The sequence below is a fragment of the Vipera ursinii genome (genome assembly GCF_947247035.1).
Source record: "Vipera ursinii genome assembly, chromosome: 12".
In the NCBI taxonomy this organism is placed as follows: domain Eukaryota; kingdom Metazoa; phylum Chordata; class Lepidosauria; order Squamata; family Viperidae; genus Vipera; species Vipera ursinii.
The window spans coordinates 8651445-8679270 of NC_139525.1; the positions used below are offsets into that span (position 1 = coordinate 8651445).

At 44.9% G+C, this 27826-nt stretch overlaps 1 protein-coding gene across 3 annotated transcripts; it reads right to left on the bottom strand.

Moving 5' to 3' along the window:
- On the bottom strand, positions 1 to 27826 carry ENOX2 (ecto-NOX disulfide-thiol exchanger 2). Of its 3 annotated transcripts, none has more exons than XM_083371877.1 (15): positions 27713 to 27826; positions 19611 to 19733; positions 18099 to 18230; positions 15542 to 15697; positions 15049 to 15255; positions 13740 to 13973; positions 12106 to 12318; positions 8362 to 8468; positions 5805 to 5916; positions 5429 to 5610; positions 4343 to 4450; positions 3315 to 3371; positions 2501 to 2609; positions 2053 to 2138; positions 1 to 531 (listed from the first exon to the last, which is right to left on the bottom strand). In XM_083371877.1, the coding sequence occupies exons 1-15, from the start codon at positions 27774 to 27776 to the stop codon at positions 397 to 399; spliced, it is 2025 nt and encodes a 674-aa protein (XP_083228003.1). In that variant the 5' UTR covers positions 27777 to 27826; the 3' UTR covers positions 1 to 396. The 3 variants fall into 3 exon arrangements, with proteins under 3 accessions (XP_083228003.1, XP_083228002.1, XP_083228004.1); XM_083371876.1 differs by having other exon boundaries at positions 3288 to 3371; XM_083371878.1 differs by lacking the exon at positions 27713 to 27826 and adding an exon at positions 24585 to 24700 and having other exon boundaries at positions 3288 to 3371.

Genomic DNA, 27826 nt, shown 5'->3' on the forward strand with positions numbered 1-27826 from the left:
TGTCATTATTTTATTTTATTGTATTGTATTGTATTGTACTTGTTTTCTTTTAGCTGCTCTCAATGGTAAAAACGTTAAACAGAGGCCTGAGTGTGTCATGTTCAAAGAAACTATTAAAATGTCTTTAGCCAACGGGAGTTGTAAAAAGTATCAGAGATCCAAAGGACAGAGTCAGTATAAACCCAAGAGTATGCATGACAGTCCATTGCAAAAGGATTTGTTAGGGTAATGAACAAACAAACAAAAGAACAACCACAGCCTTACAGTCCTTAAAAACTGGCCCCCAATTTTCTTGATGCAGTTCAAGGACTGGCTTTCCTAAGAGGAAACTGTATCTATGCGTACTGCAAATATTGCACATTCTGTTAAGAGTTCAAAGGACTCCTGGCTTCAAGTTCAGGTTATAGTCTTCAGTCCTTCAAAACCACAAAATTTCCATCTCTTCTCTAGGCTTGCTCCAACCCCATTCATCTCTTGTTTGAAAGTATGCTGGAGTCGTGTCATGAGGTTTTCCACTTCAGTGGCGCAAATCTACAAAAAAAAGAGAGAAGCAGCATGTCACTAAAACTTAACAAACTGGGATAATCTCTTGGGATGGTAAAATCGCCATCAAATGGTTAAGTCGATTGCCATGCTAGAGATCTGAATAGATAACATTTGTTTCTGCCTTCTGAAGAACATCTCACACAGGATCTTTTTTTACAGAACGGTACTGACTGATGAAAACTAGTCAGTCTCTATTGTTTAACCAAAAGGCAAAAGGTCCCCAGTCTTGGCCACTTTAAGACTTGTGGAATTCAACTCCCCCAATTCCTCAGGCACCCAGCATTCTGGGAGCTGAAGTCCATAAGTCTCAAAGTCGCCACGGTTGGGGATCCCTGCCATAGGGTGCTTAGGAAGGGTGCAGGCCTTTGTAACAGGCCCACAGCATCCTCAATTACTCAGTGTCTGAATTCACAACCTATCGTCTTAGCACACTGCTGAACAAACTACAATCAGAGGAGTTCACATTATGCTAAGCCAAAAACTGTGTCCTGTACAGCACTATGATGAGATCTGCATGGCACATCAAGTTATGCTTTGAGCCTGGCCTACTGAATAAACCAGACATTACAGGAAATGATAAGCCATGGTTTTATCAGATTGCATGAAATTAAAAATATTGTAACGTCTTAGGATGAGGGGCACACCCAGTCCATAGGGGTTCAGGTCCTCAACTTCCAACAGTTGATTTAGTAACAGTTCAAAGTTGCAATAGCACCGAAAACAGTAATTTATTTTCACTTGACCATTGCAGCATTTCCAGGGTCACGTGATCAAAATTCAGAAGCTTGCCCACTGATTCATATTTATGACCGTTGCTGTGTCCCGGGGTCATGTGATCCCCCTTTGCGACCTTCTGACAAGCAAAGTCAATGGGGAAGCCACATTCACTTAACAACCGTGTTACTAACTTAACAACTGCAGTGAATCACTTCACAATTGTGGCAAGTAAAAGGGGTTAAAACTCACTTTAAGAAGTTCCTCACTTAGCATCATAAATCTGGGGTTCAGTTGTGATTGTAAGTCAATGGCTACCAGTACTTGGCTCAAGAGGAACCACTCGGGTGGAAAAAAGGTAAAGGCAAAGGTTCCCCCGCACATGCGTGCTAGTCGTTTCTGACTCTAGGGGCCGGTGCTCATCTCCGTTTCAAAGCCGAAGAGCCAGCGCTTGTCCGAGGACGTCTCTGTGGTCATGTGGCCGGCATGACTAGACGCCAAAGGCGCACGGAACGCTGTTACCTTCCCACCGTAGTGGTCCCTATTTTTCTACTTGCATTTTTACGTGCTTTCGAACTGCTAGGTTGGCAGAAGCTGGGACGAGTAACAGGCGCTCACTCTGCTACGCAGCACTCGGGATTCCACCCGCCAAACTGCCGACCTTCTGATCGACAAGCTCAGCGTCCTAACCCACTCTAAAAGCAGAAAAGGCTCTTTGGGTAGCAAAAGCATGAGATGCATTTAAAGGTGGGTGAACCACCTAGAAGTTTACATTTTAATCTGCCTGCCTACCTTACTGTCCAGGCGCTGGAGGTAGGAACAGATGTATTCGATGCTTGCCCCAAAAGGATGAACGTGCAGAAAAGTTGAGATTATCCCTAAAAAAAAAATCGGGGAGGGTGTTGTTCCCGAGAGATGAGGATGCCAGCATAGAGCACACCGGAATTTCTTACAAGAGCCCCCCCTGGTATTTTGGAGGGCTAAGTGGGAAGGTTATTGGGCACAGAATAGCCATGCACAATCTCTATGGATGGAATAAAATGGGGCCCCACAGGCTTTGCTTCAGCAGATGTTCGATCACATTCAGATCCAAGGAGGAATGGCCCTGCGCCGTAGGCCTCTCTTAGTCAATATGTGGACCTCTCAGAGGTGACTAAATGGCACCTTGTGCAAAGCAGCGTCTGATGGTCCTAATTCAAATCTTAAACCTCAAGAATCCTGCAAACTCAGAATTCCTTACCCACTAGTAAAGCTTCCCTCTCCAATCTTAAAGGGTTGCAGTGAAGTCCTGTCTCCAGCAGTCTTTCCTTCTCTGGACTCTTTGAGCAAATGGTTGACAAGTCATTGTCCTAAAAGGAATTAAGGGGACCAACAAAAGAGTTTCTGTCAACAGTCAACATCCAGATAAGCAGGGATTAACATCAGACAAACGATCGAGCAGAAAACAGTATCCCAATGAAGGAATTACTAAGCAGAAAACCATCAGCAATGCAAGCTACTGTATATAAATAGGGAGCAAACTCCCTTCTCAGTAGCACTGATGATGTTACCTAGTTGGGTAATGAAACGTCTGCAAGCAAACGAGCAAGCTTGGAGAGCAACAAGGACTCTACAGAATTAAGGGTAATCATCATGTTACCCAGGGCTTTTTTTCTCATAGAACGCTCAGAACGGAGTTCCGGCACCTTTTTTGGATGGAACATTGTAGGGTAGGCAAGGCGGGTTGTATGACATGTGTGAGTTCCGGCACCTTTTTCTTTTACAAAAAAAGCACTGATGTTACCCAAGATTTGTCTCTTAACAACATGTTGATTTCTTAATTGTGCTCTGCGGACATTGGAATAACTATATTGCCATAGGCAATTAACTTAAATGACATCCCTTAAAAAGCAGGTTGGGAGAAGAAGCAACTTTATATTTCACTCCGGGATGAAACTCTCATTCCTTCTAACATAGAATAGCAAATAAATATATCAGGTGCAATAGATTCAAACAAGAAGAAAACAACATGCATGGTAAGTACTAACATGCATAATGTTCAGGAGACCACCTACTCGATCTTTAGCTTCCGTTGAGTCTTTCCCTGTGTCAGGTCCATCTGCCAGTTCTTGCTGCATTCGGTTGGAAAAAGGAAAAGTTATAATTTCCAGAGTGTATAATTCTTGATACAAGAATTCTTCTGCCTTCCTGATGATTCAAGTAGCTTTAGCTTTGCTGCCAAGTTTAATAGGGAATTTATCGGTAAGTTAATTTTGGTAATTCAAGGAAACAAAAGCTAACATAGCAGCTAAACTTTTTCAAAGTATACGTGTGCAGGGACCCGCTTCTTAATTGTACTAGTGACCTGACTGGGTTTGGATTTTCATTTTTGTAATGTCTATACTTGTTTCATTTCATTTTAATTCTGTTTGCCTTACAGAGTTCCTTGATGAGATAGGCAGCTGAGAAGCCTTCTATAAAAAGGCAAGCTGGTATAAAAAACAGTGTTGCTCTAAGACAAAACTAAGATTTCTGTATATGAAAAACATCCAAATTCTCCAGTGAAAATATTGTAGCTAACAGGCACTTAAGTGTTACTGTACTCAAATAATCAGACATATGAAACGTCTGCATTTATCCAAACTGAAAATTTCCTTGGCACAGAAATCTAGACCTTTTAGTACACAGTTTTTTTACTTTCTTTCTTTCTTGCAGAGGAAGTATAACCGTAATTATGGAATATGGGCCACCTACTTCTCAGAATATGTTGCCAAGTTCCATATGTTTGATTTCTGAGCTGTTACTGCTCACATATTTAAACTCATATTCTCTGAAATCTCAGGGGGACAGAAGTGTATGCTGCAAAATTATTTGTTTTTGGCAAAACTGCACGATGGACTATTAAAAGATCCATCAGAAGACACCACTGTCTATGACAGCCCCCTATCCTGAAAAAGCAGAGAATCACACTGTCCAAAAACGTAGCCTGTAAGATTGTAATGGCTGGCTGGGGAATTCCGGCAGCTGAAGCCCACATATCTTAAAATTGCCAAGGCTGACAAACCTTACCGCTGTAAGGTCATTAGCTAAGAACGATTGGTACCTTTTCCCTCAGTCTCTCAAGCAATTTGTCAAGCTGTAATTTTTCCTTTTTCGCTTTTTCCAATTCAGCATCTCTTCTTTCACAGTCCTCCTGCAGTTTCAGGAGATGCTGGAATGGAGGAAGAAAATGCAGTGTTAGCAATGTGCTACTTTTATATTACTACTACACCCCCTGGTAATTTCAGACAACTCTAATCCAGACAATGAAAAGTTAAATAACGCACGGATAAATAGAACGAAGGCCAAGCTTAGCTCTAGAGAAGATTATTACATCTACAGCCCCATCTTGGGAAGGAAGATTCAACCTCCTTTTCCTTCTTCCTGTGCATTTGTTGTTGTGTTTTTTAAATTATCCTCTTTTTTTGATGAGGAACTGGGGAGACCTCGAGCGTTTGCCTACTGCAGTGTGTCATCCGAGCTGGTCCTTAAAAAAAGGCAGAGCCCAGCTGCCTCTTTTATTTGGGAAAGAAGGTTTTCGATAAATTACAGGGAGGCCTCAACCTACGATCGCAAACTGAGCCCAAATTTTCTGTTGCTAAGCGAGACCGTTTGCTAAAGGAATGTTGCTCCGTTTCGTGAACTTTCTTGCTACAGTTGTTCGGTGAATCCCTAGCAGTCGGTAAGTTAGTAATACGGTCGTTCCGGGAACCGGGCTTCCCCGCTGACTTTGCTTGTTCAGAAAGTCGGCAAAACACGATCACGTGAGCCCGGGACACGGCAACGGTCGTAAATGCAGGCCACTTGCCAAGCCTCCGATGCTGCGACAGTCGCAAGCCTGAAAAATGGTCGTTGTAATGAACTGTTGTAAGTTGAAGACTACCTGTACCAATCTCCCAAGGAGACAAAGCTGTGCTCCAAAGAAGAGGGCAGAAAGGAACCATTTCAGGCAGGGCTGTCAAACTCGCCATGGCACGGGACGTGTTGTGACGTATCACAACTTTTTTCCCCCCTTGCCGGAGCTGGGATGGGTGCAGCTTCTGCATGACACTTCCGGCCCGCGAGACGGCACTCTGACACCCCTGATTTGAGGGACGTTTCCCTTCTGCATCACAAGAGAATCCTCTCCCCCCTTTCCCCCTTCCCCCACCTGCTGCATTCCTTGTAAAGTCTGCTGGAGGATTTTCAGCTGCTGATCCTTGCCGGGGTCGTCTTCTCGCCCCGCTCTGCCCTGCTCCTGCTTCAAGAGCTCGACCTCATTTCGGTAAGCGTCCAGCTGGCACCGTAAGCTGTTGTTTTCCTCTTTCAGTGCTTCTGTTTGTGAAACTAAAGCTGGGAAACAGGGAGGCAGAAAACCCGAGATGAGTTAAGTTTTCCTTACCACGAATTTCAGGTCAGAAATCCACTCTGCGCAAAATTATCTTCTTCTAAACCAGCCTATCCCAAGCATTGGGGGGGGGGGTTCCCTTCTGATGGGAAAACCAATTCCATGGATGGCTCAGCAGCGGCCCTATTGGCATGAATACCTGACTCTTCAGCGTCTTTGATCTCCGCTAACTCTGTTTCATCATCCGACATCTCCATTGCCTCCTCTCGGCGAATGTCCATCAGTTCATCGTTGTGAAGGTTACGGAGTTCCTAGGATTTAAAAGATGTTTTCTTTTTTTTTAAAGGTTTGTTATAAGCTACTTCGGGCAAAGTCCATCCTGAAAAATGGCATATAAACTGAAGCTGCAAAATATAAAACCAAACCAGTCCGCATTTGACTCACATCTCCCAGATATTCCCGTGTTATTCCAATAAAACCCTGTTTTCCTCTGGGTCTTCCAAAATCAAAGTCACTTCAGCAACCACTTGAATGCTTCCCTTTATCCTGTTATGCTGCCGTGCAGTTTGGCCATTGTGAAAACGGCTCTTGATTTGCGTTCGATAAGCCTCCCTGATCACAACTAGGCTTCCAGGCATGTGTTGGGAATCTAATGCCTTCCATCCTGGCTGGGAACAATGGAAGACATAGTTCCATAAATAGGGAAGCCCCCGCCCCCGCCGCTCCAGGTTAAGGAAGGGGGCGTTAAGGGGTGTCCCCATAAACATGATTGGAAAACGAGGCATATTTACTCCAATATTTGAACACCCTGTTCACATTTTTGCAAAGAGCCTTGATGTAAAATTAGGTTCGCTTTCATTCTGCATTTGAACAAGAATCAGCCACCAAAATGAACAGACCCTCCTGGGAACAGAGGCTGCTATTCTGTAAATATCCTGCTTAGATACAGAGGCTCCATCTAAGCTGAGTAGATTTATCTCAGAGCAAGTTCTCCAGAGACCTCCAGAAGTTTTGGATTACAGCGGCGGATTACAGGAGAGAAGGCCAAAGCACCTGGAGGGTGCTTAGTTATCTGATTAGCAAAGTTTCAGACGAGTATTTTTTTTCTCCCAGCTTTCCTAATGCAATACGTACATAGGCCCACAAACACCCACAAGCACACACTTCCCCCATTTTAAAACTTTTATTTCAGTCCAGAGCCAAATAATTGCAGAGATTTAATTCTGCGTGCAAAAAAGGTGCAAAATGCAGTAAATTGGGGATGGAAACCTCTAGAAAGCTGCTCGGTACGCAGCGTTTTTTGTTTTTTGTAATAAAATTAATAGCACCATCGCTGGGGAACAGCTGTCCCGAGAAAAGAATCTTCCAATCCTCTGGACTTGTTTTACCACACTGTTCCCCCCCCAAAATGTATCTTTTTCAAACCAATGCCCACTGTCTCTACTACAGCAACTTGTATCTTCCAGCTTACGTTCCATTGTTCATTTCGTTTTGTTCTTAATGGAATTGAGAGGTCCCTAGGAAGAAGGAGAATTGGTTCCTGTTTTTTAAAGAACAGTGAGTCCCAAATGTTTTTTTTTATAAAAAAAGAGAGATGAAAATGTTCTAGATATAAGCCTATTAAATCCTCTCTAGGCTGGATCCGCATTTCGTTCAGTTTTATTCCCGCTCAACCTTTACCGAAATAGAAACAATGAATTCTTACAGGCAAAAGCCTCGCCCTGAAGGACAAGTTACCTGTCAGACAACTTACCTGAACTTTCTGTTGACTGCAGTCAATGTCTTCATTCTATATGTGATTATTTTAGTTGGCTTCACCTACTGATTCCCCCCCGCCCCCGCCCCCCAGGGATCAGCTGTGCAGTTACTGATCCTTCCCAGGCCAGATGAAAAGGCCTTTTGATTGACGGCTGTCACCGTGACATGGACGTCAGCAATGCTACTTTGGACAAAACTGACTGAATAAAGTGCTTGCACAACACACTTAGCCAAATCACTTACAACCTAGTGGCTGCATTCAGATGACAGCACGGTTGAGCTGGGCATCTGCTTGTTCAATGGCTTAGCCTGATGCCTGCACCCTGGCCATACTGATTAGTTTATGGAATAATGTCAGATCCCCAATTACAGGGGAAGAAACGGCAGAACCTGGCAACATGCCGGCTCTGATAAACTCTGTACACCGCTTAGAGAGGGTTGTGAAGCACCACGAAGCAGTATATAAGTCTTAAGTGCTACTACTAGTGCAATTAGGAGCCCTGGTGGCGCAGTGCTAGAATGCAGTATTACAGGCTAACTCTGCCCACAGCCTGCAGTTCGATCCTGACGGGGGTCAAGGTTGACTCAGCCTTCCATCCTTCTGAGGTTGGTAAAATGTGGACCCAGATTGTTGGGGGCAACAGGCTGACTCTATAAACTGCTTAGAGAGGGCTGCAAAGCACTACGAAGCGGTATATAAGTCTAGATGCTACCAGGGCTTTTTTTGTCATAGAACGCTCAGAATGGAGTTCCGGCACCTTTTTTGGATGGAACCTTGTAGGGTAGGCAAGGCGGGTGGTATGACATGTGTGAGTTCCGGCACCTTTTTCTTTTACAAAAAAAGCACTGGGTGCTACTGCTATTGGTTTGTGTGTGTGTGTGTGTGTGTGTGTGCTGCCACTTACCTTTGCAGGTCCAGGCTTTAATAAGTCCATCCTTTATAAGCCAACCTAGAGGCGCTACTGCAGCTAAGGAGAAACGCACTGGAAGGTACCCACCTCAGCTTGCTTGCACCACACGCTGATGTTCTTACGCTGCGCTTTCGTAAAATGGTCCCACGCCTTTTGTTTGCAGGCAGAATGGTACACGGCCACTATCTGCTCGACTGCAGGTTCAAAATCAGCAGGCAAAACCGGACCACAATATCATCCAAAGGGGGAAGGGGTGGGGGTGGAGGGGGGGGCAAGAAAAAGGAGTAAAGGAGTAAGAAAGCGTAATTTTTATTTTAAAAAAAATACGATGTGTGTTAGAGAAGGTGGAGTCCCCGGGGGAGAAAGATTCAGAGTTGCAGAGGTAGCATCGCCAGCAGCAGCAGCAGCAGCGTGGAGCACCTGTAGGAATTTGATTTGAGGGGATTTGGCCCAGTCAGGGAGACATAAAAAAGAGAAGGAGGGGGAGATAGAGGGAAGAGTAGTAGGAAAGAGAGGGAGAATAAGGGAGAAGAGGAGGAAGAGGAGGAGAAGAGGAGGGGAAGGAGGGCGGCAGAAAAAGTAGGGAAAACAATGTATGGGAAAAGGAGAAGGGATGTCTCTGAAAACTGAAGAGGAAGGAAGACATTTGGAGAAAAAAGCATTGCTTAAGCCAGGGGTAGGCAACCTCGGCTCTTTTATGACTCTTGGACTCCAACTCCCAGAATTCCTGAATCAGCTGACTCAGGAATTCTGGGAGTTGAAGTCCATGAGTCATAAAAGAGCCGAGGTTGCCTACCCCTGGCTTAAGCAGAAAGAAGCTCCCGTTTGCAAAAGTGACGGTAAAAGTTTCCCTGTCCAGTCGTGTCCAACTCTCGGGTACTCATCTTTTGTTTCTTAGCTGAGGCATCCAGGGTTGTCCGAAGACAATTTCCACGGTTTTGTGGTCAGCACAGGCGACACGCCAAAGGTGCACGGAAGGCCGTTGCCTTCCCGGTGAAATGGTACCTATTTATCTACTCACATTTGCATGCTTCAGAACTGCTAGGTGGGCAGGAACTGGAGCTCACCCCATGGCGTGGAGCGAGGGTCTCAAACCCGGGCTCTCAGCTCTCCAGCTGGCAAGCTCAAGTGTCTTTAACCGCTGAGCCACTGTGCCCGCGTTTGCAAAAAAAAAAAAAAAAAGATCGTACTTAGGACTGGGAAAATTGGAAAAGACTGGACTTGCAAATGCAAACCCCCAGCTCCATTACTATTCAGTTTCCACGCCCATCTTTTGCCTGTCGGGATACAATTAATGAACGCAATTTCCAGCAGGCAGTCGAAGCCCACCCATCTTCTGGGGTTGAGGAACACTGACTTACACCTACCAGCTCATCTGAAGCCCCGCCCATCAGCCTTACAAAGGTGAGCTTCACGAATGGTTCCTTCCTCAATTTCTGTCTGTCTCAGATTACAGCAGGAGGAACCGACTGCAGCTTGGTGCGCGGGGAGGCTCCCCATCCTAGGGCACCTCGGGGGAGAGGCTTTGGACCTCTCCACATCCTCCTTTACCCCCATTATCTCATTTGGGGGCCTTCCTCCAGCTACGACAACTGCAAAGTCTTCACTTGGTGGAGCTAGCTGTCCCGAGCAGTTTTGTGAAGAGTGAAGCAGTGTACACTTCAGACGGTTATTCCATAATAATCCCATCTCCCCCCCTCCTTTTTTGGAAAACTCAAAGCAGCTTGGCCAGGCAAGTCCTTCAATTTTACCCTTTCCCCAACAACTGTATAAAGGCGGGACTGGCTCGGGGTTATCCAAGGGGCAACGTAGTCCGGGGAGAACGTGGCCTTGCATGGAGGGCTCTAGCCACTCTCTGTGGATCTTAAGAGGATGGATGCCAGGGAGAAAGGGAAGAGTGAAAACTGCATAGCATCGACAAGGGTGGAGAAAGCATTAAAGGACCATAATAGGGTTCAGAACGTGGAAAAGGAGAGGGGGGGGGGAAGAAAAACCACAACGCAATTACGTTACCTGGAAGTCTCAAACCTCCCAATTAGAAAAATGACCTGCAGATCTTCAAGTGACAAGGTGAGGGGGAGGGGGACTGGGCTATCCACCTACCTTGGCTGCCTAAGCCCCTTTCCAGTCAGCAGAATTTTAGGGAAGATTGCGGGAAGCCCCATCACTAAGGCAGAAAACAGAGCTGAGACATTTTTTTGGGGGGGGGAAGACCCGCGTGGCCTTAATTCTGCTCCTAGAATCACTCAGAAATTAGTCTGGCAAAAAACACAGCTGCCTTCCAGATGTGGCCAGCTGCATCACCCACGGCAAAAAAAAAAGCATAGCATTCCTCAACTTATAGCCATTTGTTTAGTGAATGTTCGAAGTTACGAGGGCATGGGGAAAAAGTGACTTGTGACCATTTTTCACACTTACGACCGTTGCAGCCTCCCCGCGGTCACGTGATCAAAATTCGGACATTTGGCCACTGACTCACATTTATGACGGTTGCAGGGTCCCAGGGTCGCGGGATCCCCTTCTGCGACCTTCTGACCAGCAAAGTCAGCAGGGAAGCCCAGTTTCACTTAACCACCGTGTTAATCACCTGGACCGCTGCAGTGACTCACTTAACAACGGTGAGAAGAAAGGTCGTAAAGTGGGGCGAAGTTCACTTAACGCACCTCTCGCTTAGCGACAGAAATTTTGGGCTCCATGGCGATTTGTTAAGTCGAGGACTGTCTGTAGCCGACCCTCTGATGGGGTGAATGGCTTGGAAGAAGAGCACTGTACATCTGCTGAGCCTTTGGGTATCTGCCTTCAAAAGTCAAGTGCCTGAAGAACGTGGCCTTCACGTACCTTAGTTCTGGAACCGGCCATCGCGTCTGGCCTCAGTGGAAAAGCAGTGGGGGTCACGTCATCAGCAGAAGGGAAGGAAGGGCACAGATTCTGCAACCTACACGTTTTCCTGCTCGGAAAGATCTTTTAAGCTGGAGGATTTGGACTTTGAGGTTGTTGTTTTTCCCCCCTTACCCATCAAAAATTGGGGAGGAGGGGTAGAAGGGAGAAAACCTGGGATCCGGAAGACACTCCACGTATCTTATCTCTTTTCTTAGGATGGCAGAATATGTTAGACATGCACAACAGATGGATCTAAGCACCTTCCCTAAGCAGATACATGCATAGTTTAGATCAGGGGTAGGCAACCTTGGCTCTTTTAGGACTCGTCTACAAGTCACAAAAGAGCCAAGGTTGCCTACCGCTGGCCTAGGCCTAGGCCCCTTCATGACTTGTGGACTTCAACTCCCAGAATTCCTGAGCCAGCCATGCTGAGGAGAAAGGGAGAGGTTTCTATGCTGAGCCACACTGGCTGAGGAATTCTGGGAGTTGAAGTCCACAAGTCATAAAAGAGCCAAGGCTGCCTACCCCTGTCCTAGGCCTAGGCCACTTTATGACTGGTGGACTTCAACTCCCAGAATTCCTGAGCCAGCATGGCTCAGCTTGAAAACCTCTCCCTTTCCCCTCAGCGTGGCTGGCTCAGGAATTCTGGGAGTTGAAGTCCACCAGTCATTAAAAGAGCCAAGGCTGCCTAAGCCGCTTTATGACTCGTGGACTTCAACTCCCAGAATTCCTGAGCCAGCCACGCTGAGGGGAAAAGGAGAGGTTTCCAAGCTGAGCCATGCTGGCTCAGGAATTCTGAGAGTTGAAGTCCACGAGTCATCAAAGAGCCAAGGTTGCCTACCCCTGGTTTAGATCTACCACCTCCTCTGGCTCTTGTCTTGCCTTAACAAAGCAACGTCCACGTTTTGCAGGCTAAGCAATTCACCCTGGTTGCGATTCTCCGGCACTTACACTGAGCAAGAATCCCCGACAAAGCCAGTTTGAATTTGTCCTTCGCTTCCTCCACTTCCTTGTCGTGGGCCGCTTTTTCGTTCATCAGCCGGCGGATGTGGCTGTTAACGGATTGGACCATGGTGTAGAAGCTGTTGGCCGTCCGCCGGTTCACTTCCCCCCGCTCCAACCAGGCCAGCAACGTCTGAACTGCTTCCAAAAACTTGGCATCCACTGGACGAAGAGGAAAACCCCAATTCAGTTATAAGCACAGCCTTGTCTGCTGGGCACGTGGATTAAAGCAAGTCATCCCTTGGTGAGGGATTCCTCACAGGGGGCCATTTAGGTGGAATTGTCCACTCAAGCAAAGTGCAAAGTTGGGTGAGGAGGCTCACCTTCTCGCCACTTGCAATGTTCTCCTCTATATGTCAAAGCCCGAAACTTTGGCAGCTATGTGCCTCTGCATTTCAACTTGCCTTTATGTAGAGGGGAGGGGAGGTGTTACTCTCAAGTGGGTAGAAGGAGAAACGAAACTTCGATTCAGCTGCAGACGGTGGGAGCCTGAAGCCTTGTCAAGGACACCAAAACAGGTGTGGATCTGAAGCAGACGGTTCCCATAACAAAGTTGATATGGATTACGTAAGACGTTGGGGGTTTGGCTGGGAAAAGTATTGTTTAAGTCTATGAATTGGTGTGGGAACCTCAGAGTTAGTTTTACTTCGACATAACCACCCAGTGTATTCAATAAACTAAGATTTTCCGAAACGGAATTAATCTGGAAGTTTATTTGGATTCTCGAGATGGATGTGGACACTATATTTATGTGCTGAGCTGCAAAACTCAGGGATAGAATCTCTGCAGAAGGTCCTGGGTTCAAATTCATAGCATTCCACTCCAAAAAAAAAGGCGGAGCGCAGCTAATGAGGAGATTTAGGGTCTCCGGCTTGAGCAGGGGGGGTGGACTGGAAGACCTCCAAGGTCCCTTCCAGCTCTATTTTGATTCTGATCCCTATTGGAGATCCTGGAGAAGTATCAGCTGAGCTCACCCACTGCATCATGCCCAATCAAAACTAAATCTAATACATCTTGAGAAAAATGGGAACTGGACTGCTATGGTCTGTAAATGGCACACAAGTCCTCCTTGTCTTACAACCATCCGTTTAGTGATCATTCAAAGTTACACCAGAAAAAAGTGACGTAGGACTCTTTCCCACAATTACAATCATTGCAGCGTCCCCAGAGTCAGGTGATCAAAATTTAAATGCTTGGCAACTGGCAGGGATTTGTGACGGTTGCAGTCCCCCGGGGTCACGCAATCACCTCCTGTGACCTTCTGACCAGCAAACTCAACCAGGAAAGCCAGATCCACTTTTGCTAACTTAACAATTGCAGTGATTCACTTAACAACCGTGGCCAGCTGGGTGGTAAGATCAGACAGAACTCACTTAACAAGCGTCTCACTTAGCAATGGAAATGCTGTGGGCGATTGTGGGGCGTAAGCCGAGGACTACCTGTCATAGGTTGGGTGAACCAGCCAGTGGAGGTTCACCAAGAATGAGGATAGGTGATGCTGATCACCGTCTGCTAAGTGGACAGAGGCCAAAGTTTAGGCTTTCAGGACCACCTTCCCGATGTACAGTACTTCCAGCATTTACCTTTTAGCTTCTCAACCACCAGGCTGCACTCGTAGTCGGAATAGTTCGCCACGGGAGGCGGGGAGGGTGGGTGGAACCGTTCTTCCGTCTTTCTTTTGCGATGACGCTCTTCTCTGGCCAGCATCCGCTGCTTGCATTCCCACTCGTAGAGATCGTCCCGGGCTTCCGCAAAATCCACGTGGAGGCGTCCCGTATCCTTTTTGTCGGTGCTGGATCCCAGCCGGATGCGATAGCCTGGTGGACAAATTAATTAGGTCTCTTGCAGAGGGGATATTTAAAAATTAGATACTTGTCTGAATGTGGCTGAAGAAATAGAAAGATTTTAGATTAAGAGGGATGACCCCCCCCCAATGTAAGATAGTATTCTTTCTTTTCTCTTTTTTTAAACTTTTGTTTTTTTGATATGAGTAACATGAAAATGTTTGGGATGGTCAACATAAAGGAAATGTTTTAGATATTTAAATGTAATTGGCTTTAAGAAAATCCCAACGGATAATTTTAAAAAATGTTTTGTATAGAATTAAAACATTAGATGATTGGATTTTTAAATGGAACATCTATAGATTAAACATATGTTTAATTATGGGTAAAAAAGATAGACAGATAGATAGATAACCTTTATTGTCATTTTTGTTTACTGTGGGCACAATGGCACACATTTAAAATGAAATTTAGTTGCTTGCTCTCAAAGTACAGATACATAACACACATTTAAAACATGCTATATACAACATATGTTTAGACCCACACCCTTACATATAAGTAATATAAATATTAATCACTGTCCATCTTGAATACCTAACGGAAGGAGGAAGCTTTAGAGTTCACAAGGTTAATGCTGTATGGAATGAAACTATGGCTGAATCTGAATGTTCTGCTACAGATACCACGAAGCCCCCTCCTCCCAGAAGGGAACAAGGAAAACAGGTTGTGAAGAGGGTGTGTAGTGTCCCAGACAATCTTACGGACCCTGGGCAAGCAACGCTTCTGTGCTATGTCCTGGATGGGAGGGAGGGAACTGCCCATGATCTTTTCAGCCATCCTCACCACACTCTGCACCACCTTCCTGTCTGAATCAAATCAACCTTTATTGTCAAAGTACATGTGTACAATGAGATTGGCAGAGCCTCCCTTCGTGCACCCCCCCCCCAACACGATACACAGTGAAGACAAAAAGCAGTGGTGCTTCCAAACCAGACTGTGATGCTGTAGGACAGGATGCCCTCGATTGTCCCTAAATTATACCTAAATTATGGAGAAAGTGTGTTCCCTCTCTGAACAATCTGAAGTGCTGACAATAAATACTCACCAGACAGATAAACTGCTTTATCCACCATATATTCCTCAGCAAAACGGATATGGCAGAAGTGCTTTTTGCTTTTCCGAAGAGCTACGATCTCCCCGCACTTCCCAAAAATCTCCACGATGGTCTCTTCCGTCCCATTTTCCGGCAGTCCTCCAACAAACACCGTCTTGCACCCAGGAGGCCTCTCCCTTGTCGTGGGAGGCGGAAGGTCTAAGAATACGAGAGGAAAGCCTTCCGTGAGCCAAAGGAATCAGGTGCTCATTTATAAGCTGACAGCAACTGCTCCGTAGCCAGGCCTGCAGCTGGTGTCTCACACACACACACACACACACACACCCAACTCCTTCAAAGATCTCTGAAACCAGATCTCTGTAACCTCATGATCCTTTTCTTGATCTACTGTTAATCCCAGGCAAGAGTGGCGGCTGACTTTCTAATTCCAAGGGTCTCCTGCAAGCCCTCCGGGTGCCGTCCCAAGCATTCAAGCCAAGCTCACTTGGATTGGGTGGAAAGAGGGTGCAGCTTTTGCAGTGAATGATCTCCTTGGCCAACGGCATGTCAGACAGGATAGGCGGCGGCACAATTCCCAAGCCGGGCATCAGTGGATTAATTGGCGGGATCCCCGTCATCATGCCAAGGGCAGGGTCAAAGTCTGAAAGACACAAAAGGATTTCAGACGTAAGCGCAGGAGAATGCCAATGAAGAGTCCAAGCAGATTACGTGTCCATTAAGAATCAAGAGGCCCAAGATTGTGAGAGATTCCTAAGGCGACGACCAGCTTGGGAAAGCCAAGTTCGTTTGTCAGCATGGAACCATCTCATAAAACTGGACCTTCCGGTTTTGGGAAGAAAGAGGAGGAGATCTGGAAGAGGAAGCACCCCCAGTTTGTCTAGTCCCTTCTCAAGTTGCCCTCCATCCTTTCTTCCTACTGTGCAGCTAAAATGAAAGCTGGGGTTGCCAATATGCTGAACACCAGAATGGGACAGCTTGTAGTGCCCAACTCCCTGCAGTCAACTCGCCAGGGGACAATTCAACCATTCAATTTAATTATTTTTAAAAAAAATATTTTACTTTTTGTCATTCGCATTTCATTTTGTCCCTCCTTTGGCATCCTTTATTTAATGGTTCTATTCCACCCTTTCTTCAGTATTAGTGTAATTCCTCTCCTCCAGCGAGTTGGCCCTGGCGAGTTATCCTAGACCCGCTGAAACACTTGCTTAGTTACTTTCCCATCTTCTTTTTCATCCCGACGGGTTGCTCTTTCTGCTGTTTAAAAAATAAAGACTCACAGAAGATGGCTTCCAAGCTGGAGGCACCAAGAACCCCAACCCACTTGAAAGAAGAGAGGAAAGCAAACTGGAGCTTGAACTGGGGAGAGTAAAACAGCCTTTTGCGCATCAAAACGCTGCCCAAACCAGCATTTTCAATACCCTCTGATTAGAATCAGTACGACAAAAATTGGTTAAGATAAGAATCACCGAGGTACAGGCTACCCACAATATGGATAGTTCTACCCACCAAGAAACCAAGTACAAAAAAACCTGTCCATGCATATGAATAGCCCATCATAACCTGAGCTAATGAACCAAGTCACGAATTGCAGTGAAACTAAGTAGGAAAAAAAAATAGAGAACAATTTGTAAGTGGCTAAATATCTCAGTTTATGAATGAAGGCGAATCTACGTGTCCCAGGATAACATTGCAGGATCCAATCTGGGCCGGTCACTTGGACCAGAAGTTTTGTCTTCTGAGCTTCCGGATCCATGTTGGAGCCCATCTTCAAGGGAACTTGTCTCTAGGCTAGTTTAGAGAGACGTTCTCTGACGATGGGCTGGAGAAGTTCAAAAGCTCAGGAGACAAAATCTGTGGTCTTAGTTTCCGACGCAGATTAGATCCCAGTTTAGACTTGGTTTCCTAATGAAAATGAGATGGGGAGTAGGAAAGCCTTGGTGGAGCAGTGGGCTAATGCCTCCTTAAGTAACACCAGCTGCCTGCAATTAGTGCAGGTTCGAGTCCCACCAGGCTCAAGGTTGACTCAGCCTTCCATCCTTCCGAGGTAGGTAAAATGAGGACCCAGATTGTTGGGGGCAATAAGCTCACTTTGTAATAATGCCTCTTGGGGGGGGGTGAAAGCCCTAATAAGCAGGCATATACATAGAATGAAGGCTGCTGCTAAGCTTGTAAGCCGCCCTGAGTCTTCGGAGAAGGGCGGGATATAAATGGAATGAAAATAAAAAATAAAAAATCCCACCAGGCTCAAGGTTGACTCAGCCTTCCATCCTTCCGAGGTAGGTAAAATGAGGACCCAGATTGTTGGGGGCAATTAATCTGACTTTGTAATAATGCCGCTTAGGGGGTGTGTGTGAAAGCCCTAATAAGCAGGCATCGTCCAGTACGCTCACACAGAGAAGGCCTCCTCAGGGTACCGTCAGCTAGGCAATGTCGGCTGGCGACCCCCAGGGGGAGGGCCTTCTCTGTGGGAGCACCAACCCAATGGTATCAGCTCCCCCCTGAGCTTCGGATAGCCCAAAACCTCCAATCCTTTCACCGCGGCCTCAAAACACACCTGTTCCACCAAGCTGACCTAGACTGACAGTCATTTTAATTAATTTATATTTAGTATTTTTAATTCATTTTTAAATTCTCTAATTTTTTATTGCACTGATGTTCTCAATTTCATTTTATCTTGATTTATGTACTTATTATATGTTTTATTGTTAGCCGCCCTGAGTCCTTCGGGAGATAGGGCGGGATATAAATCCCATCAATAAATAAATAAATAAATATACATAGAATGAAGGCTACTGCTAAGCTTGTAAGCCGCCCTGAGTCTTCGGAGAAGGGCGGGATATAAATGGAATTTTTTTAAAAAAAGAAAGCACTGGAGTATCGCCAGCGCTTCTGCAACATGTTAGCTCAAATATATTTATTTTTCCTCAAAGAAAGAAGGGCTCCATCTTTCAGGGAAGAGATGTCAGGCATCTCAAAGGGTATTCTCAAAGCACAATGACATTTGATCCATTTGCACTCTTCTGGATCAAGAGTCTACTTACTAGGTAGAGGGGGATCTGCTGTCATCCCGATTGGAGCCATTCCTAAATTATTCATCGCGGTGTTCCAGGCTGTTGGGTCAGACATGCCCAAGTCCATTGGAGAAGAGTCAAGACTCAGAGGTTGGATGTTGTCTGCAGAGAAGGTCATTATTAGCAAAAGGGGCCAAGGTGCTTTTCAACCTACTAAAAATGAAGGGATATAATATATTTAAGCTGGTATTTTTCTTCGGGGGAGGATGTGCGATGGAGCCAGAGAGAAAACATTATTTGGATAAAGAGCAGGGACGAACTCCAATTACAGAACAGAATGTAACAAGAGATTCAAAGTCCTCTACGCCACAAGAACTTCATGGAAAAGATACACCCCCTGACTCGAATAAGGACGTGGTCTTCACAACACCAGAACTCGAAGTGTCAAGGTACAAGCTCAAAATAGATGTTTACAAAACAGAACTTTGCAGACACCTCTCATGGCTTCTAATGTTCCCCCGGTTGGCAGGTGCACAACCCCCTAAAACGCAGGCCACGATCCAGAGCAGCGCACATGTGTTATTTGCACCCAAGAAGCCCTTTGGCAAAATTCCCTTCGAGAAGGCTTCTTGCTGCCAAACTCTGGATCTGAAAAAGCAGACTCAAATTAAGAACAGAGAAAGATCGTCTCTGTTCTACAGCGTTCTACAATTCACACGGATCCAAGGGATGGGAAGGGAAAGAGCTGCTGTGGTGATTTTCAACCATAGGACAACAGCACAGAATTTTTGCCTTCATCAGGAAAATATTTTCAGTTTCTTTCCATTATTCTTAAGAGTTCTCTTCTTGTTCTGACAGCAAAGAGAAAGCATTGGGGCCTGACACTCTGCTCAGGGATGCGTCAGGTAAGATTTTGCCCTCTGGATTTCTGGCCCATACGTTTAATAGCCTGAAGGGCTAGAACACAAAAGAAGATCCAGTGGTCTTCCGGTTATTTTGGGACTCCTGCTTCCATCCCAGCCTTAAAACACATCTTTTTGGAGAACTGCACAAACCTCAGCCACCAAGGAACTGTCTTCTCCAATCAACTGTTTTATAGCAGCCAACTCGATATCAGTTTAGGATAATTTATTAGACGGTACCATTTCTTCTTTCCTACTTTGTGGCACCAATAGAGTAAATGCTGTATTTTTGTACCCAGTCTCTGTGGCGCTTTGGGGGTCTTTCCAAATGAGGGGTAGGATCACAAATCCTTTCATTTTATCCAGTTGATCAAACTGACCAATCAAAATAAGCCCAGGTATACAGACTGAAGCATGGACAAAGTTTTACCTTGTTGACTTCTAGCTAACGGGTGACCAGCAAAAGAAATTTCAGAATTCAGGCCGTTGAATGAGCTAGAAATATTAAGACTCCCTTCTTCTCAATTCTGAGAAGGCTGTATTCCTTATATCTCCCCACTTTGCTGTCAAATGTCTCCAAGGAACACGCTCAGCTCGTTTTCTACATTCCCAAAACAGGCAGCCTAGTTTACCACTTTACCTGGCAGCAGGTTAATTCTCTTCCGTCTCTGGCTTGTCTGCCCTCCATTTTCAGCAAATCCTGCCCTGCTGTTTGATGGCACGAGGTGGCTGTTTCCAAGGTCAGAGGGCAGCTGGTTTAGCCCTAAGAGAGATGGAAAATGGGCTTACCAATGTTTCCCAGGTAACCTACACAGCAAAATTAAAACATGCAAAAGTCTCTAAAGAATTCAAGCCAGGGCAGCCAAGATAAAATAATCAAGGAAGGTCATACAATTGGAGAAGCAGAAAATGTCAAAGTCCTAAAAAGAGGGACATAAACAACTGGGTGCATCAAGAAGGTTTCACTTGGCGCCCCAAAGAATTTGGGGGTGAGTACCTTTAGCACGAGTTACCTTATGACAGACATGTCAAACACAAGGCCCGGGGGCTGGATCCGGCCCGCGAAGTGGTTTCATGTGGCCCGCGAAGCCATCCTGGAAACAGTGAGGGAACGTCCCCCACTGCCTTGGCCCTGGCCCAGAGACCCTCCTCCTGCCAGAGACCCTCAGATCTGTCCCACTCCTGCCCAGGCCCCCATAGGCACCCTTGATGCGAACAATGTAGAGCTGGCCATGCCCACCCAGTAGGCCATACGCACTCTAGCCACGCCCACCCAGTAGGCCACACCCACCCAGGCCATACCCACCTGGCCCCTTGAGGGCAACCACAATGCTGATGCGGCCCTCAATGAAATTGAGTTTGACACCCCTGCCTTATGATATTAATGTGCCCCCCCCAAAAAACCTTTCTTTTGATGACCTGCAGGTTCCTTGCCCACTTGCCTTTCTTAACAAGGATAAACAAAGTCAACTGAAAGCCACAAAGCAAAATATCATGAAGCAAAATACTAGCCTAGCCATAGAGCTATTTGCAGAAATGCCTTTGGTCCCACATCAGTCTCACTCCAAGATGCAAATCTGGTGACTGGCCACACACCCACCACACCTTCTCCAAATTCCAAGTGTGCCTTCTGCTCTAAAATGTTGCCTGCCTCTACTCTGGAAGGTTGCATTCAATTCCCTGGTTGCTTCATAGATACCCGTCAAATCTCAGGTCTTCAGAAGCAGCTATAGAAACATTTCTAACAATTCCCAAATATGAGAACGGGCAACCCAGCTGTTTCCAGATGTGTGGGCTCTTTAGTGATGATGGTGTAGCCTGGGGTGGGTGGGTGTTAATGAAACATTTGCAAGAAAACAACCAAGCTCAGAGAGCACCAGGTACCCCACAGCTCAACCCAAGGTTACAAACCTACTCTTTGATTAGTTCCTGTTGTCCAGGGTTTCAATGGCTTAAAAAAAAATCCACTTTTCTCTTGCAGCCTTGCATTCAGTCACCTGAAATGACACCCTCTGGAACTTTCATTGCACTTTAACTTGGGTATCTCCAACAACACCTATAATTTAGCTGATGTACAATGCGAGGACCATCACCTGGTCAATTCTGCAAAGCTTGGAAAGCTACAGCAGGGTCTCCAACCCCCGGTCCGTGCACCGGTAGCAGGCCGTGGCTTGCCAAGAACAGACAAGCAAAGCCCCATCTGTGGGATGCAGGCAGCACACAAAACCACGCACTCTCTGGTCCGTGGAAAAACTTCTCTCCAAGGAACCGGTCCCTGGTGCCCAAAAGGTTGGGGACCTCTGAGCTACAGGAAATCTTCCTTGACTGAAGCTCACGCTGGGAGACCACCAATGCCAGAGAAGGTGTCTGGATAAACGGGCGTTCTTGACCATTTCTTCTCGGAATCTACTGAAATGACCCCCTGGAGGGGAAGATCTGCTGTCAAGTCCCATCTCAACCAAACCTGCCTCTTGCTGACAGAATTGTACATGGTGGTGTCAAGTCACACCATGCTAATCCTGAAGCCCTCAAGAGAGAAGCAGCAACGGCCTTCAGCCATGCCTGGAATGGCTGGAGAGACCACTTCAGAATGATAAACATTTACTATGAGAATCAAGCCTCGGCTTCCCGTATGGAATCGAAAACGGAGGAAGCGACTACGTCTTCTCTAGCAAAGAGCAGACGTGATTAGAATGAATGACCAACTTATAACCAAGGGCTGCCTACAAGAGGAGCTGCGACCGACCTCTTGAATACGTCTTAAGTCTTAAAAAGTCTTCTGACTTTGCTATCTTCAAAGTGGGGGGGAAGAAGCAGAAACATAGCTATCTGCAGTGGAGAGATCATTTCCAGAGCTACATCTGGAGAGATATCCAGAGAAAAGGATACCCATTTGCCAAAAACTCCTTTCAGTTCACACGTGCTGAGTCTTTTAGCATCTGCCTAAGGTCACACCATCTTCCATGACTCTTAATTTACAGTAACTGCTTTTCGGTCCTTCTCCATCAAAAAATTCCAGCCACAAGGCTTGTGTATAGAAATGGGCTCAAGACGACAGATGTTTGGGTTGTTGTTTTTTTTAATATTCACACAAATAGTCCTATACAGGTAGTCCTTGACTTGCAACTCTTCATTTAGTGGCCAAAATTACAACGGCACTGAGAAAAGTGATTTTTGACTGTTTTTCACACTTAACGATCGCTGCAGCATCCCCAATGATCATGTGATCAAAATTAAGACACTTGGCAACTGACTCGTATTTATGACGGTCGCAGCGTCCCAGGGTGTGTGGGTGTGTGTCACGTGATCCCCTTTTGCGACCTTCTGACAAGCAAAGTCAGCGGGGGAAAGCAGATTCACTTAACAACTGTGTTACTAATTTAACACCTGCTGCGATTCACTTAACAACTATGGCAAGAAAAGTCATAAAACTCACTCAACAAATGTCTCACTTAACAACAAAAATTTTGGGCTCCATTGTGGTCGTAAGGTCAAGGACTAACATATATAGCATATGGTAACCGGTTTGCATTTGTAAAAACTTCTAGTCTATCATTCCATGATATAACAGCTTAGGATAAGAGGGAAAGATACATACTTGTCCAAGTTAGTAGTAATTCTCGCCTTACGATCACAACTGACCCCAAATTTTCCATTGCTAAGTAACACAGTTGTTAAATGAGTTATGCACCATTTTCCGACCTTTCTTGCCACAGTTGTTACTTAGCTGTAGAAAATTCATACTGGGAAAACTACAATATGCGGATATCAATGCCTGAATTTAAATGTTAGTCGTGTAGCTGTTCTAGAAGTCAGATAATATTTACTGGGTCAGTAAATGACACAGAATTCTTTCTCTTAGAGCTGTGTTTAAAAATTGGGAGAGGTGGAAGGGTGAATTACACCTAAGTTGTTGTTGTTGTTGTTTTCCAGTAAAAGACAACTGGAAAAGAAATCTTTCGTGGATCGGCTGAGCTGTCCAGGCATCTAAGAACTACATTCTTAGCACAAATTAGCAGCAAGAGCTTTACATTAAATCACAGCACTGAAGTACAACAGGGCATCTTCCTCTAATTCAGTAATTTTCTCGGCAGCTAATTTTGATATTCCCTAAAGGAAAAAATATAATCATTGATAAATGACAAGTCAGAATAACTAATGCTAACTATTTTCAGCAATGAACATTCATTATAGCACCTTCATCATTTTCTTACATTTTTTTTCCTTGGTCAGCATCTAAGACTGATATCACCTACATGCAATAAGTGGGAGTAAAATCCAGTAAATTTAGGGAGATTTCTATTTGACTGGCTAGAACCTTTTGAAGTAGAACTTAAAACTGTTACTTATTGCAGTTTCCCTTACAAAGCTTTATTCGCTCAGTATTTATCCAAATCCTCTTTTTTCAGGCATTGTATGAATTAGAACGTGACCTTCCACCATTTTCAAAAGGTTCTTAGGAAAAAGATATTTATGACCTTTGGATTTCTATTACCACTTTGCTGATCTCTACATTTTTCAGCCAGAATATCTTATAACGAACACGACTAGTCTACAGCCTAAGGTGGAGTTGACACAGCAGTCCACTTTTTTGTTTTAAAAATAGTTTGTTGAACAAACAACGGTAGCTAGATGCAACCCATAATTAAGCCAGAAGCCATGATTTACCAGCCACAATGACTGGTATCGCAAATCATGCTAATTCTAAATTAATCAAAGTACATACAGTAATGGCTTAGACTGGCTGACGTCTGTAGAAGCTGGCTAAAAAAAAACACCTTTAGGACATCTTAACTATACACTTTAGAATCTGTAAATCTGTAGGGTTTATTGCCTATCATCAAAACAGCAACAATTTTCAGAGAAAAAAACCCTATGATATTCATACTGCAAGTTTGTGAAGAATGGAATCAGCCTTCAAGATACAGACCCTCTAAGATAACTTTATATCTTTGACAGTTATTTATCATGGAGCATTTCCATGGCCTACTGCATAAAATATTTAGTTTTCAATAGGAGTGATTTAAAGAAGGCTGAGCTCTTTGCAAGTATTTATTTCTCAATATTTGAAATTCAAAGTTTAAATTACCTACTTCCTTCAGTTCTCTGCACTTCAAGCCCCATCTTGAAATATCTTCCACCCAACATCTATCTGTGCAAGAGAAACAGTTAAAAGGGATTTTAAATCCCTTGCTGACACACATCTCAATGCACAAAGAATCAAGAAATGTAAAAGGCTATGACACAAAAAAATTGAAGTTAAGAACGTTCTTACGGAACATTCTTTTGAAGATAAAACCCTCTGTAAATCCAGAAGTGATTTGGAAAGTTAAAAGACGGGAACTCTGCCTTCAGGATGGCGTAATTACCAATTCAATCGAGTGCAGGTTTAATTTAATAATGTTACCTTTAAATGGTACTCTTGCAAAATTCGTGTAATCTGAGAATAAAGAGCAGGGATCAAAGACTAAGTATTACACTTGAGGGCACACAGGCACTCTACGCGGAATAATGATTTTACCTGGTTTGGCTTAACATCACCAGCCCTTGATAAATACTGCTAAAAACCAAGACTTCCTGCTTTATCCCACTCTTCCAGAATTCGCACCCTTACCTGTGAACTGCACCACAAACATGGAGCGGCCCTGCTCAGGCAAACCTTTCAGTCCCAGGGAATATTTTGCAATATACCCAACAACATACAAACATCATTCAAAAGGATCACACTCCAACCCTCGGCTGGACACATCAAGTATCCAGAACTTCTTTAAAAAAAAAAACCAAGTGCCAGGAATAAGAGTAACAAGAGCAGAGCTTAACGTCAATAAAGCCACAGCAATAGCAGCCAACTGGACACACCAGGATGCTCTGGACCGCTGCCCAGTTCCGCATCTGTCCTTGTCAGTTACCAATCCGTGATACTTTGCAGACCGAGTCCTGGAGTATTGCGGAGAAAGCAGTCAGAGAGCAGGTGGAGAAGCAGTTAACAGGATGCTTATCTGTGAATCTGCAAAGGATTTGATTTCGGACCTTAAATTACTGAAAGACAGAAGGCAGTTGGCAAGCCCTGATCTCACTCAGTAAACTTGCAAGCATTCATCTTTTCCTTTTTTTAAAAATTGTATTTTATTCAAATACAGATAATACAAACATAACACATATAAATCTAAATAAAAACAATATAAAAAATACAAATACTACAGTGCACCCACACCCCTGGAGACCATTCTTATTACCTATATTTCTTCTCATATAACAACTAACAATATACAGTATATTTCAATTGTGCCCTTATCCCGTCCAAAACAGCATATATTCTTGAGCAGGCCTTCCACCAAGACTGTTTTCATAAAATCACCCCATATTTCATTATAATTATTTACTTTAATCATCCCTTTTTAAAATTTACTTTCCGTTGTTAATTTATCATTTATTGCAAACGTTCATCTTAGCGGACAAGCTAAACCCTGACTTGACAGCCCAAAGAACCCAGGGCTTTTCAGTGTGAAATTCAATGTTCAAGTCACTGAATTTAAATTTGCAATTCAAAACCAGAGTTCTCCACACCCCAAATGTACTCCCCTGGAGTGGGATATAGGCAAGAGAATCAAACTCTACTGATCAACAGATGCGCAAAGTTTAGCATCATGGGATTGGGGTGCAAAAAATACTGTTGCAGTTATTTATTTTCCCTTTTCTACTAGCATCCACAATGCAAAATACACACAATGCATCCTGCTCATCCTGCTCCTATCGTGTATGGGAATTTGGGGTGGCTTATTAAAAACTCAGGAAGCATTTGCCACGTTGTGTTGAACAGAATCAATACAGGAAGGGAGAAAGGATGGGTCAAAAAGTCTCAATTATCCATTGGGCTAAGTAAGTTTCATTAGATGGACTTATTTGTAAAAATTATGGGCCACCCCACTTACCGTGGAGTAATTCTGGACTTTTATAGAAATGGTTGTATATCCTAATACTGATAATAATTTCAAAGATTAAGGCCAGCACATTTAAAATTAAAGCCTTCCCCATCTCAGGGTCTGATTTCAGACAGATGCCATGCACTCTTCGCAGATTAAAATTGGAACAGGTGTAACTATCCAATTATCATGCCAAGAATATCAAAGTTTCACAGTTCACACTATACACTGTGTAGAGTTTTATCCTGCATTCTTAAAACCTCATAAAAAAAGGGGGTCAAGATATCAAATTTGACATTCTGGTCAGATTATATCTACAATCAATTACTATAACATGCTCCAAAGGAAAGGGTTTTTGGAAACTGCACTTGCTCAGAATGTAGCACCAAAGTTCCTAGGTCTTGCACTGAGCGGCATTATATTAGGTCCGCACTGCTTGTCAATATTGTTTCCAGGTTCGATGACAAGGCCTTTTTATAATATTTAAAGTCTTAAATATCGTTAAGTATGATAAGCATCAAAGTATCATAAAGTCTAACTTTTGAACTTCTTAGCCCTGGATGGCATAATTGGCACTCTTTCTTATAGCAAAAACCTTTCTGTTTGGACCCGTTATATACCCAAATGTTATTTTTATACCACTTTGATTCTCTAATGCTGACTGATACTGAATTCAGAAGTGGACAAACAGAATATAAATCTTTAAAAAACTGAGATATACTGCATGTACTTTTGAGCACAGGATGAGAAACTGTGGGCATCTTATATGTGCTTTTACAGAGTACTCGCATAAAACCACATTAGCCATTCAGGAATCTGACCGTTGCTGCACCCAATTTGATGCTCTTCATATGTGTTGAGTTCTGTGTCCCACCAAGACAACCAGTTGTTAGACAGATGAGATAAAAGTCCTTCTGAAGGGACCAGGGTAAGGAATGGATGTCTACATACAGAAAGGACTTTAGTAATATAATCCTTCCCCCTAACTCCTGTATAAAATTGATAAGCTACTCCTGCAGGAACTCCACAAACTGCCCACGGATCTATCCACAGATGATGATGATGATAAAATATATTCAGGAGCGAGAACAATGACGCATCCGTTTGAAACCGTAAGTGCTGACAAAATCACCACCAGCCAATTGCAAAGGGCAGCTTACATCCTGCGAGGATACTTTTAACACCCATCAAACAACATCTGCCTACCCCAGGTCCTTGGGAAAGGACTCGATAGGTGGCTTGAAAATGTACAAATCCAACCAAGCACAATAATAATAATAAATTAAACCTCTATGCCGCCCAACTCTCAACCCCTTAGGAGACAGGCTGGCCTAACAGAGAATATAAATCTTGGTTAAAGTCATCCACGGATTTTTACAGGATCTGAATTCGGATCTCTCCATCTCATTTGGGGGGGGCGCACCAAAAAAAAGTGCCAAAACTGCAGCATCCCTCCCCATGGACTGGAAGTAACCCCACAGAAGGTGGCAGTGAAGGAGGCAAGCCTGCAATGCAGGAGGCCAGACGGGCACACCTGGGCACGCCTTCTAGATGCAACCAGGACTACAAAACCCACGCTTCCCAGCCAAAGGAGGCAGGCCGTTGGGGAATAGCGGGCCCCTGCCAGGAGCGCCAAGACGGCAGCTCCTTACATTCCCCCCCGGCGAGACCCGCAAGCCTTCCTCCGGATCCGCCCTGGAGGGCTGTGGACCAGGGGAATTGTAGTCCCGCAGCACCCGGAAGGTCGGGCAGCCGGCTCAGGCCATTGGAGCGTCCCCTTCGGATGGGAGGAAGGACGTTCCCCGCCAACAGCCCTCACCTTGCCTTCCCACGCGAACGCCGACCGGCCCCACCGGCTTCCGGCCGCAACTCCCCAGAGACATCAGGCTCTCCGCCCGCCGCTCCTCCGCGGCTTCCGCCTCGCCGGCCAGGC

What these genes read in the sequence shown, in the direction of transcription:
- ENOX2 (XM_083371876.1), bottom strand. Translation starts at nt 27,776, where the DNA reads ATGTCTCTGGGGAGTTGCGGCCGGAAGCCGGTGGGGCCGGTCGGCGTT. An exon ending in CCTCTTTCCACCCAATCCAA is followed by an intron (nt 15,256 to 15,541) that starts GTGAGCTTGGCT and finishes TCGTATTCTTAG; the next exon opens with ACCTTCCGCCTCCCACGACA. An exon ending in GAGGGAAGCTTTACTAGTGG is followed by an intron (nt 2,139 to 2,500) that starts GTAAGGAATTCT and finishes TTTTTTTTTTAG; the next exon opens with GGATAATCTCAACTTTTCTG.